Source organism: Theropithecus gelada, chromosome 1 (genome assembly GCF_003255815.1).
Source record: "Theropithecus gelada isolate Dixy chromosome 1, Tgel_1.0, whole genome shotgun sequence".
Lineage (NCBI taxonomy): Eukaryota > Metazoa > Chordata > Mammalia > Primates > Cercopithecidae > Theropithecus > Theropithecus gelada.
The window spans coordinates 158906745-158919228 of NC_037668.1; the positions used below are offsets into that span (position 1 = coordinate 158906745).

The following is a 12484-nucleotide window of genomic DNA, read 5'->3' on the forward strand; positions in this document are numbered from 1 at the left end:
TGGACCCTATACCAGTCGGCTTTCACAGGCTAAAGGTGCCAGCACCTGGTGGTGGTTATGTAGGTCAAAGAATCATATGCCAAAAAGAGCTTGGCTCCTGATTCTGCATTTGGCAAAAGAAGATGGGCTTGAGCCTTGCAGCCTCCCTGTCCTGCTTTGAGGATGCCCTACACACATCCTGCCCAGGTCCTCACCAATGAGGTGCTGGCTCCTGCTCACCCAGGAGGCCCTCTGCTCCTCTCCCAGGACCCCCAACCCACACCCCCACCACCCAACAAAACCCCTCTGCACACAGAGGCATTGGGGGCTAGCGCCTGAGCCCCAGGAAGAAAGAGAAAGAAAAACTCTCAACTATTAAATCTGTTTAGTAAAGACAATTTCGCTCATACAAAACAACAGTTTACAACAATCGAGTGCTGGACACACCATCTGAGACAAGGGAGGCGCTGCAGGCACCCAGCACCTTCCCCGGTGCACAAAGACAACCCTGGGTGCCCCTCCACCACCTGCCCCTGAGGGAGAGGAAAGGTGAAGTATTCCTGCCACCTCTCCCTCCAAGGGAAGGGGGAGTGGGGGGCCATGGCACAGAAAGCCTACCCCAGCTGCTCCTCAACTGTGCTGGGGGAGGCCCCTCCCTTCACCGGCCCCGAAGCTGAGTTGTTTGGGGTGATGGCAAATGGCTGATGGGCAAGGGGGCAAAGTCGGGACATCTTTGGTGCAAAGACTCCCCCTGACCCACCAGGCCACACAATGGAAATCTGAGGGAAGACCTCAAAAATGGCCCTGCCTTTGCCCACAAGGGGTAGCTGGCTGATGCCCCAGAACCCAGGAGAAACACAGGAAATGCAAAAGCTTTGTCAACAGAAGCTGCCCAGGCTCACCCACATGAGCTGGGCAGCGGCCCATGGAGAAATGGCTAAAAATTTAAGGAAAATAAACAAAAATGGGTTAATAAATGGCAAGAAGGGGAAGTAGAGAGGTCATTCAGTAGATGAGTGCCTCAGAGGACCTAGGACCAGCACTAAGTGGGGGGAAGGGGGCCCTGGGGCTGGGGGTCCAGTCTTCCTGATCGCTGTGCCAGTGCCCGGTCACTCCTCTCTGCCTCCCGGAACCCAGCGAACAGAGACAGGCCACAGAGGGCCTGGTTCAGAATTTGGATGGGCTTCCCAGGCACTTTGGCAGGCTCAGTATGGGCAGGGCAGACCCAAGAAGGGAGAAGGTTCCTAAGCCCCAGCAGGGCCGTCTCCCTCTGCAGCCCTGCCTGCCCCTGGCCCCTCAAATGCACGATCCCAGGCACAGATCTGCGCACTCGTACACACATGTGCACACACACACACACACACACTCACTCCTTTTTGTCTGGCACACTGGAGATGTCTGAGGGCTCCGAGAGAGGAGGTGCATGGCATCCTCCTCCAAGGTGGCCTTGAGCTCCCAGAACGCCTGAGCCAGCGGGGACAACCCCAGGCTGTTGTGGAGAAAACAGGGAGGGCAGATGGGACAACACAGGGACAATCCCTATGACAGTTTCCACAAATACCCTCTAACAAACCACAAGCCTTTGCAGTATCCAGAGAGGAAGGCGTCTGGTGGAGAGGAGGAGTGGGGCAAGGACAACAAAAGAGGTTTCATAAAAACTCTAAGTCAAATTACTGATAAAATTGCAAAATGAGCACAGGTTCAAGAGCACCTTGCTCACTTCTCTCCATAGCCTCCCAACCTCCCAACCTCTCCCACTCTGGGGTGGCCAGAGCCAAGGCAGAATTCAGCCACTGACGCAGTTCCAGGCTCCATGCAGCTGAGGAGAGGCGGCGGATGTGGACAGTTCTGTGTCTCTTCGTTTAAAAAATATATTCCTGTAGAGAGTTATTGCTTGTCCTCCCGCGGGCAGGAGGGCGCGGTGGCTCAGTGGGCCAGGGCCGCAGCCTCCAGGGCCCGAGCTTTCTTCCGCCTCTTCAGCAGCAGAGGGTTGGACGCATCCTCAATCTTTTTTATCTTGATCTGCTCGTAGTCGACGCGCATTGTGGCCAAGGCACTGGTCATCTCCTCCTGGGGGCACAGCAGCACCAGGAAAGGTACAGAGAGAGCCAGAAGACAGGAAGGAGAGACAGCAGAAGAGAGATGTAAGAGCAGAAGAGACACGTGGGAGACAGACAACAAGAGCAGGGTGAGGGCGGCAGGGGTGGGAGCACAGAGAGAAGACGGGCTGCTTAGTGGTCCATGCTGACAACGGCAGCCTCACCCCAGCACTGAGCAGCAGAGAGCTTGGCTACAGCACTGCTGCTGTTCCCTGAGAACCCCCCAGTGACCCCGCAGGAAAGGAGGAAGAGCCCCGGGCCAGGAGTCAGGAAACCTGGGTCCGGTCTGCCCCAACCAGTCACCAGCTGCGTGACCTTGAGCAGACTGCCTGTCCCCCTGCCCTGGGGCCTCAGTTTCTCTTCTGCAAAATGAGAACATTATACCAGATGGTCTTTAAGGTCCCGTTAGAGACCCAGGGAGTAAAGGGATTCTAAGAAACAGTCCTGAGTTTGGACAGGAACACAGAATTCTCTGCTCACAACCTATTCAGCCAAGTGGCCTGGTTGCTGTTCTTGTAATGAAGACACCCCTGGGATGAAAGAGGCAGAATCAAGCTCTCCCCTACCAGCACCATGCCTCACACCTGGGCAATCCCCGCAAGCCGCCCACCCCACCCGGAGCCCCTCTCGCCCAGTGGTGCCCCTCACCTTGACATCCTCCCACCGCTCCTTATCCTCCTTCAGGACCCGGCTGGTGTGCAGTGGCGTTTGAGGGACCTTCGTCGATTGCTGAGAAGACAGAAAAGGGGTCCGAGTGAAAGCCTGGGGTGGGCAGGGTCCTAAGACTCTGTCCTGTGGAATAGTCCCGTGGGACCCAAGGTTCCCCAGTCTGCCGAGCTTACCATGATCCAGGGGTGGTTCATAAACTCGGTGATGGTCATTCTCTGGGTGGGCTCTGTTTTCAGCAGGTTCCGAATGAGCATCTTCACTGTGGGATGGGGCAGGGGGCAGTGACAGCTCAGGGGCCACTCTCGCTGGCCTGCTCCTTTCCCCAGTTTTCATGGGGAAACCAGATTCAAAGAGGGGTTGCATGGAGGCAGGCTGCCTGAACAACTAGCCCCAAGGACCACGACGGCTCTACCACTTGATAGGCCCTGCACAGCCCCACAGCCTCGGCCCTGCCACTGGCCCTCCACACAGGCAAAATGAGGCAGGATGCACCCCGCAGGCATGGGCACAGGTGTTAACCCACAGTTACACCAGGCACATGAGATGGAGGCCCATACGTGTGTCTGTGTGTACACACACACACACACACACACACACACACAGAGGCTCTTCCCCTTGTCCTGAAAGCCTGGATTCTTACCTTCCTCTGATACTTCTGACCATTCTGGGTTGGGAAATTCATACTGGCCCATTCGGATGCGAGTCTTCATGCCGGGAGAGATGGCAAGGCCGTGGTTGGAGTAGAAGGGGGGATACCCACACAGCCTGCATCAACGGGAGGAAGGAAGTGGGAGACACAACAGCTGTCACTTAGGGGCCCTGCACCAGGAACAGGATGAGAAACAGGCTCTTCTCCTTGTAACGCTCACAGAGAAATCAGGGCTCATTGACACAGGCACAACATACAAAGCCAAGGACGGGGCCCGGGAATCCAGCATAGCAAGTATCTAAGGCGCACACTTTCCAGTCCATGAGCTGGTTTACACCCACCACTTAGCTATCGGAACTGAGAGAAGGGGCACGCAGGGGACCTCCCCTGTAGAAAGAGGAATCTAACGTCTGCCTCTTCCTCTTGTCCTGGAGAAGTACTGGCCGCCCTGACTCCCTGCCCCACCCAGCGCTCTCCCCAGCACACTCACAGGATGTACATGATGACACCCAGGGACCACATGTCACAGGACTTGTCATACTTCTCTGGACCCAGCACTTCTGGAGCTGCAAACCAAAGGTCAACATGGGTGGGCCAGCCCTCAGAATCCTGTGATCCACTCAGTTTCTCTGTGACAGATGCTCCCCATCCCAACTTTCAGCCTATCATGAGGTGGCAGCAGCTGGGGTGCAGAAGGAAGAGCTGAAGCCCAGCCCAGGGACTGGAACAGAATACCCTCCTCCACGAGAAACCCTGGAACTAGGATCTTAAGATTTTAAAGATCCTGAACTGCATGAGACTTTCAGACCTATGCCATCCATTTAATTTCACAGATGCTCTGAACATGCTTTGAAAGCTTTTTCCATGCCAATCAGCTGAGGCTCCAGAACAAGACCTGGGTCCAGATTCCACTGAGAATCTGATGGAAACCAGGGCTCTTCTCAGAAAGATCCCAGCAGATCCTTTCTTACAATTCCTCCACTGTAGCTTCGCTCTGACAAGCCCAACTTCTCAGCAGGTCCCAGCAGAACCAGCACCAGAAGGGGCCATAGACACAACTCTCCTAGGATTTGCGGCGCCCCCCGACAGTCAAGAGGAGGGGCTGAGAAAAGTTCTGGGAAAAGACTAGGTCCCTGGGCCCCCTGGGGACTTACCCACATAGTATGGCGTATAACAAGGAGTGGTCAAAGAGTTGTGGCTGGTGGTTTCCTTGGCAAAGCCAAAGTCAGTGAGTTTCAGGATGGCGTTGGGCCTTTTGGAGGTGTATAAGAGATTCTCAGGCTACAGAAAGAGAGACAGAAAAATAGCAACCCTGCTGGACCTGGGAGGGGCTATCAGAAACAAAAGGGTGCTGGTTCCTTCCTTCCTCTGCTCATCCAGCAACCATCTGCCTATCCCGGGCACTGCCCACCACAAGTGGCAGCTCTCTGCGGGTGTCTGCCCAGCCCACGCACTGCCCACTACAAGGAGTGGCAGCTCTCTATGGGCAAGTGCCTGCCTCTGCAGGGTTTCCAGAGTGCCTGGAGATAAGAGAGTGACACACAGAACCCACAGTAAACACCACAGAGACAGAGAAACCAACAGTGTGACTGGGGGGTTCTGCCTGAGGAGAACCACAGGGCTGAGTGGGGTCAGAGAATGCTTCACTACTGGGTTTATGAGTTTGCCCATGGGCAGAGAGGGCAAGGCCCTACAGGGCAGAGAATGGCATGCTCAGGAACCAGGCAGCAAGGACGTCGGGTGGCCTGGCAACCATCCCTGGGGTGGCCAGGCCCCCCTGTTGCCCCCACAGCACTCGGGCTCAGGGCTGCGAACAGTTGGCACCTTGACATCCCGATGGGCAATGTTGATTGAGTGCAGATACTGGATGGCCTCACCGATGCTCTTCATGATTTCGGATGCCTCTGTAGAAGGGAGGGAAGAGAGAGTGGGAAAGAAAGTCACAAGGACATGTCATTAGGCTTGAAGACCCAGTGCACCAGTCCCACCTCTGTGTAGCCTGAGGCTCCCCACAGCCACCACCCACCCCAGAAACAAAGCCACCAGGAGCTGCCCTGGTCAGCTGAGGCAGCCCTTGCAGTGTGCTGGAGGGGACAGCAGCCTCAACACCCTTCCCCAAGAGCAGGCACTGCAGAGGCCCCCTTCACACCCCCACTGCCCTGCCTGCCTGCACCTGTTCCCACAACAGACCCTTTCTACCTCTTTCTGTGAACGCCTGGTCTCCTCGGTCCTGGATTCGGCTAAAGAGTTCTCCACCGTCCAAACTGAAATGAAGCCACAGTGAGATCCGGAGAACACAACAGCCCACTGCCACTCTCTACTGACCCCCAAAAAATCAAGTGTTTACATTCCAGGCTTCAGGCCCATCCCTGGGCTGTCCTCAGAGGGCAACGTGCCTGAGTGAGGAGAGGGGACAGGCTGGGCCGGGACCCGAACAGTGGCTGCTTACCATTCCATGACAATCAGCAGGCACTTCCTCCCTGCGTACAGATTCTCGTACACATCCACGATCCGTACGATGTGCGGGCACTGGGAGGCCCGCCAGTGCAGCTCCACCTCCCTGCGGGCCTTGGGGCAGTCCTGAAGCATCTGCAGGCCAAACAGCTTCCTGAGTGACTGTGCTATCACATGGCCCTGCTCTAAGCCCCCGGCCTGCATGCCCTGACATTGCCACCGACACACCACAAACCCCCCACTCCTGCTGGCCCTTTCTACCAGCCCCCCTGGCACATTTCCTGAGGCCTCTGCATTTCTTTATCTGCTCTATATAAAATCTCACGATGACTCTTTTGGGGCCTTGACAGCTACACTGAGATCAGCCCTCGGGCCATTCAGTCCAGCTTAGGCCTGTCTCCAGCTTAGGCCATGAAGTCTACTCTAGAAGGCAAACAGCACTCAGGTACTGGGAAGCAGGGGGTGAAGGGGCTTCAGGAAGAAAGGCCGACTGAGAAAAACCAATACAGTATGGGAAAGGGGGCTAGAGAGAAGAGAGACTCCAGAGTCCAGAGGAAAAGGCACCTCCTCAATTACTCAGACCCAGCACAACAAATCCAGAGTAATGTTCTCTCTACCTCTGCGGCTGACTTCAACCAGGCAACAGATGGCCTTGGAAGTCAGCTAGATGCCGATTTGAATCCAGTTATTACTAGATTTCCAAGCCTGAGCAAGTTACTTAACTCACTGAACCTCGCTGATACCCCTTCTCCCTGGACAAGTTGGCTGGGGGTATTAAAGAAGGCTGGCTTCTCACCAGCCTCCGGGGTTCAATCTTGACTTGTCTAAGCCAGTCTCATTAATTCCAGTCCCTTTGCTAGTGACTGGCTTGGGAACGAGCCTACAACCCAACTGGCCAAGAACCTTGTAAGAAATCTGCTAAGAGGCTTCTTAAAGGGAGCACAAGAAACCTACATCTCTCTCCTGTATATGGCACCTGGGACCATGACAATCACATCATTACCAGTAAGGGGGGCCTAAGAGGATAAACCAATGCACCAAGGAAGGCAACCAGGAGAGATGGCAACTACCTGGATCCTTGCTGACATCACCAGGGATCCCTCAGGAGTTATTTTTGACAAGATAATAAACTCTTCTTACTGTTTAAGCTGCTTTTTGTGAAATTTTTTATTGCCTGGAGCCAAAATCATCCTGATCTACCCTTCCTTTGTAAAGTGGGGATGGATAATGGCTTCTGTTTCACATATTTGTTGTGAGGATTAAGTGAAATATTTCCACAAAGCACCTCACAGAGTGTCTGACATATATGCTCACTAATAGCTGTCATTTTTATCACCAATTGTCTGCTAAGTGCAAGCACAGGTGCCAAAATAATTAAGACAACGACACTCACAGATTTAGCATCTTCATGGGAAGTCAAGAAGAGCCCTATATGGTCTACACTCCAACTGCTTTGGACATTCAGAGGGCTGGGGTGTCCAAGAGACAGGCTGGGAAGGAAATGGACAGGCAGAGGGAAGGCAGGCAGGCAGAGGGGAATGGGGCAAGCAGGTGCTGACACTGAGATGGAGTGGAGCTGGGGTGATACAGCAGGGAGGCCTAAGAACCTGCTAGGAAGTGTCTGAAGCTTGCAAATAAGATCAGATGGCCACGATGGAGCCAGCTTGCAGGGGGCAGGGAAGGGCAAATGAGCATTTCCAACAAGAAAGCTGGCATACATTCATGCTATGGCCCATGGTATGTTGGGTTTTTCCTAACTGTACATTTGCCATTTTACAGGATGAGGAAGCTGAGGCTCAGGGAAGTAGCATGCCCAAGGCTAAGTTTCTGAGAAAAGGCAGAGCCAAAGTTGGAATCCAGGCCTGGTAGATTCCAAAGACCAAGGCTTTCCACCACACCACCCAGTTTTTAGAGGAGGCTGGAAGCCAAGATTTCTCTGACTGACTTTGCAGAGGCAATTCCCCAAACAGGTGTCTAGAAGGAATCAATGGCTAGATACCATGGAGTAACAGGTGGCTGGAGCCAATAGGTGCAGGAGGCAAGGTTCCCATGAGGTCACACTGCCACCTTGTGGCCATATGAGGACACGGCATGGGTCTTGAGTTCTGCCACCTTTAACTTCCTTCGAGATTTTTTGTTGTTGGTTTGTTTTGGGGACCGGGTCTTGCTCTGTTGCCCAGGCTGGAGTGCAATGACACAATCTTGGCTCACTGCAACCTCCACCTCCCAGGTTCAAATGATACTCCCACCTCAGCCTCCTGAGTAGCTGGGATTACAGGTGTGAGCCACCAGGTCTGGCTAATTTTTTGGTGTTTTTAGTAGAGACGGGGTTTCGCCATGTTGGCCAGGCTGATCTCAAACTCCTGGTCTCAAGTGATAACCTACCTTGGCCTCCCAAAGTGCTGGGATTACAGGTGTGAGCCACCACGCCCAGCCTTCGACTTCATTCATTTGGATGTACCAGGAAAAAAGTTTACTTTCCCATGCTCTAAGGGGAGCAAGAGAAGGCAATGGCCAGTTTCTTTGGTATATAATTCAATCCAACAAGCATTTACTGAGCTCCTACTATGGGCCATGCATTGCACTGAATGTCAAAACCAAATAGAACAGTCCTGATCTGGAAAAGCCTAGGCTAGTGGGGGCAGAAGAAGATATGAGGGGAAACACAGAAAATCCTTAAAATCCAGTGAGATTATATGTTGTAAGAGTGCTAAATTCAAAGGGTTCAGGAGGAACAAGGTTTCCAGAGCAGCCACGCAGAAAGAACCTCGATCGCCCCCTACAGGCACATAAGAACTGGAGCCCAGAGGAGAATTAAAGTTGTCAGATTTACTCAGAAGCAATGCATGGTTGTAGAGCTACAATCAGGGAAGACTTGGCCCAGTCTGAAATTTGTCAGTTTCTTCTTGCACAGCTTCACAGAGAGGTCTGCCTTCAGAGCCTGTGCCACATGCATTTAGGAGCGATGATACCTGCCTAGCCTCCCCTTCACAGAAACATTATGAGCATCTAATGAAATAATACCTCTAAAAGTGCTTTATTGTCAGAAAGGCATTCATCACTGTTAACCAGTACCATTAATGCCACAGAATGGGGGGTCCCTCCGTCACCAGTGAGTAGAGCCTGGAGCATGTAGATGTAACCAGTACAAGTTACTAGCAAGACTGTAGGCTGCGTTTCTGTCTTCAGTGCAGTGACCACCACCAGGACATCCGCCAACCAGAGCTGTGCTAAGTGAGGATGCACCAAGGTCCAAATCCAAATGCATGCTCCTTGGCACCCCCTGAATTGCAAGCGCCCACTGCAACCTCCACACTTTCTGCCCTAGACACGTTAAGAGTGCATGGTACAAGGCAAAGGAGAGTTTGCGCAAGAAGGGCTGGGTTCACATCGCACTTCCAGACTTGCACAAACTCTCTACCCATTAGAGGAGGCGGGTATAGCACAGTGAACCTGGGTTTTGCAATTACGAGCATTTTGAATCCCAGTTCTGCACTTCCTAGCTTGTGTCAGGCAAGCCCACCTATCTTTCTGAAAAGGGTTTCCTCATCAGTAAAATTAGATTCAACTTCATGAAATAATATCCTTGAAGGTGCTTCAGAAACTCTATACAGGGTAGTTTTCACTTTTAAAAAATTTACCCTTTTGCATATTTATGCCTTATCTGCCCAACCTGAGTTTCTAATGGGCAAGATCTAACCTGATTTCTGTTTACTCCCTCCCCTCTTCCTTCCCTCACCTAGTGGTTAGGAATTTCTGAGCCAATACCGCCTCATTCTGTTGCTTCTTCTCCCTACTAAACTCTCCCCCAGTGACTGAGTGAGGGTGAGCTGTCCTTTCTGTCCTGAATTGGAAAAGGTAGTATTTTTAATTTCTTAGAGAAACACAGCAAGAATTTCCCATGAAGACTGGTCATTGCACATCCTGCATTTGTATTCCAGAACTTAAATTAAATTAAAAAAAAAAAAAAAAAAAAAAAAAAAGGACTGGTCATTGACATTCATCCAGGCACATGTTTATCAGAATTCCCTGACTGGATAGGAAAATCAGCCCAAGCAATGAAAGACCTTCAAATGGGCGAGGCAGGCTGGCTGACGTCATGGGCGCACAGCCCTGAAGTGCCCAAGTGGCTTTGTGGACAAGTGTGGAGCGCAGAAAGCCTGGAGAGAGGAAACCAAGAATGTGTTAATCTGGAGTACAGGGCTAAGTAAAGAACAGCAGGGGAGGTGGCCTGCACTCCAAGCCAGAGAAGAGACAGGGAAGGAAAGCAGGACTCCTAGGGCACTGCCAGAGGCCACCAGCAGAGTGAGGCTGGGGGCCCACCCAGAAGCCAAGGCCCCCGCACCTTGGGCATGGGCATGGCCATGAGCAGTGGAGGCCAACAGGCCCTGGACCACAGCTCTGAGGACTGGAGACTAGAAGAAGGAAGGGTCTTCCCACTGAAAGACCACAGATCGTTAGTCAAGGAATGCCTGGAGGAATTGTGAAATATTTTAAGACCAAACTAAGTCCCAGTCCAACATTGTGACTCACCTCAGCCCCACACAGTTTGTGCCTGAAATGATCTTACACGTAGAAAAGGTTAATGATTGCGTGTGCTCAGCTGCAATGCAACAGGCAAGGCCCCCTGCCAACTGTGGCAGGGGCAGGGGGTCAAGCCACAGAGTCCATTGCCTGGGGAGGAAGCTCTAGGACAGTGGCAGTGAGGGAGCTGCGGGAGCTGCCTAAATACAGTCCTATGCCTCTCTGTCTCCGCCAAAACCTGAGGGGAAGAAGGACAGGACCCCTCCCCCTATTCAGGGTGTGCATGGTTCCCCTTATCTCCTCCTGCGAGTCTGCCATTGTGGAGCCACGTGGAAAGACTCAGGAGTGGTCGGCATTAGAAGCCTGGCTGAGCCAGAGGACAGGAAAGCAGCCGGCACCCAGGGCCTGACGTGCCACTTGCCAGCAAGGTGGATATGAGGACAAGACTGGGAAGGAGGAGGCCCCAGGCCCTCAGTAGGACCCCCTCCACAAGCGCCACTGCTCACTAGCTATGTGAGCTTGGGAAAGTTTCCAACCCTTTTGTGCCTTGGTTCCCTTATCCATTAATAGGACAGTAACAGCCCCTACTTCACGGGGTTGCTATATGAGATGAGTTAATAGATGTGCATGATGTAAATAACTAAGAATAATGATTGGCATAATAAGTACTGCATCCGTGTTTGCTATTATTATTCTGCTCCCCACTCCCCATGTGTTGGAGTTCCACTGGGGTGGGCAACTGGGATTCCATTACACCCATTTCAATGAAAGTGTTACTAATAGCTCTGGGCACTGGACAGAGGGGGGACCCCGGGATATGGGGAGGAAAGCAGGCTGTGGTATCCCAGCCCTAGGCGCTCCCTCACTACACCACCAAAGCTGGGCAGCTGGGGGCGGGGATGCACATGTAATGAGAGAAGGAAGACATCCCTCCCCAAGACAGACTGATTCAGCACCAAGAGCGATGCAAAAGGCTCATTCTGGCACCAAGTGTGTTGTGGGTGTGTGGTGCGGTATGTGGTGCGTGTTGTCAAACAAGACCTCCTCCTCACTCCCAGGAGGCAGCTGGGGGTCAGGGGAAAGCCACGTGTGTCACACACTAACCCACCGTGCCTCCAGGCCAGGGCCACCCTCTCCGCCTCCTGGACCACCGGTGCCTCTGCTGCACCACAAGGAGGATGGCTGGCCCGGGTGCTCTGCAGGGTGTAAAGGAAAGAGGACTCGGGAGGGCAGCTGCTGCAGGTGAGCCTCGGCAACCTCTTAGCAAGGTGCTGGAGCAGGCTGCTGGCCGAGGGGCGCTGGCAGTGCTCTGTGCTAAGTGGCTACTAAGTACTGTCGGCCCTTAAACAACCTGGGTTTGAACTGTGTGGATCCATTTATACAGGGATTTTCTTCTGCCAGCCCTGCAACAGCAAGGCCAACCCTTCTGCTTCCTCCTTCTCTTCCTCAGCCTACTCAATGTGATTTTCTTAACAATGTGTATTTTCTTTAGCTTATTTTATTCTAAGAATAAAGATAAAATACCCATAACAGACAAAATATGTGTTAATCAACTATGTAATCAGCAAGGCTTCAGGTCAACAGTAGGCTACTTTTTAATAGTAGTTCTGGGGGAATCAAAAGTTTTCTTTGTTTGTTTGTTTTGTTTTGATTTTTTGAGACAGAGTCTTGCTCTGTCACCCAGGCTGGAGGGCAGTGGTGCAATCTCAGCTCACTGCAAGCTCCGCCTCCTGGGTTCACACCATTCTCCTGCCTCAGCCTCCCAAGTAGCTGAGACCACAGGTGCCCGCCACCAAGCCCGGTTAATTTTTTGTATTTTTAGTAGAGACGGGGTTTCACCGTGTTAGCCAGGATGATCTCGATCTCCTGACCTCATGATCTACCCGCCTCGGCCTCCCAAAGTGCTGGGATTACAGGCATGAGCCACTGCGCCCAGCCTTTTCTTTTTTTCTTTTTTTTTCTTTTTTTTTTTTTTTTTTGAGACGGAGTTTCACTCTCGTTACCCAGGCTAGAGTGCAATGGTGCGCAACTTCCGCCTCCCAGGTTCAAGTGATTCTCCTGCCTCAGCCTCCCGAGTAGCTGGGATTACAGGCACGTGCCACCATGCTCG

General features: G+C 52.6%; 1 protein-coding gene across 2 annotated transcripts in view; it reads right to left on the bottom strand.

The window, feature by feature from the left end:
* Nucleotides 1-347: 347 nt before the first annotated feature.
* The window catches only part of MAPKAPK2 (mitogen-activated protein kinase-activated protein kinase 2), a 49018-nt gene continuing 36881 nt past the window's right edge, over nucleotides 348-12484 (bottom strand). The window contains exons 2-10 of one of the 2 annotated variants that reach the window (XM_025392465.1): nucleotides 5846-5985; nucleotides 5596-5660; nucleotides 5221-5300; nucleotides 4551-4677; nucleotides 3887-3962; nucleotides 3388-3512; nucleotides 2921-3006; nucleotides 2727-2807; nucleotides 348-2608 (exon numbers count right to left, since the gene is read on the bottom strand). In XM_025392465.1, the coding sequence (XP_025248250.1) occupies nucleotides 2555-2608; nucleotides 2727-2807; nucleotides 2921-3006; nucleotides 3388-3512; nucleotides 3887-3962; nucleotides 4551-4677; nucleotides 5221-5300; nucleotides 5596-5660; nucleotides 5846-5985 (834 nt within the window). In that variant the 3' untranslated portion in view covers nucleotides 348-2554. The remainder of the gene's footprint in view (nucleotides 2609-2726; nucleotides 2808-2920; nucleotides 3007-3387; nucleotides 3513-3886; nucleotides 3963-4550; nucleotides 4678-5220; nucleotides 5301-5595; nucleotides 5661-5845; nucleotides 5986-12484) is intronic. The other variant, XM_025392456.1, reaches the window with a different exon arrangement.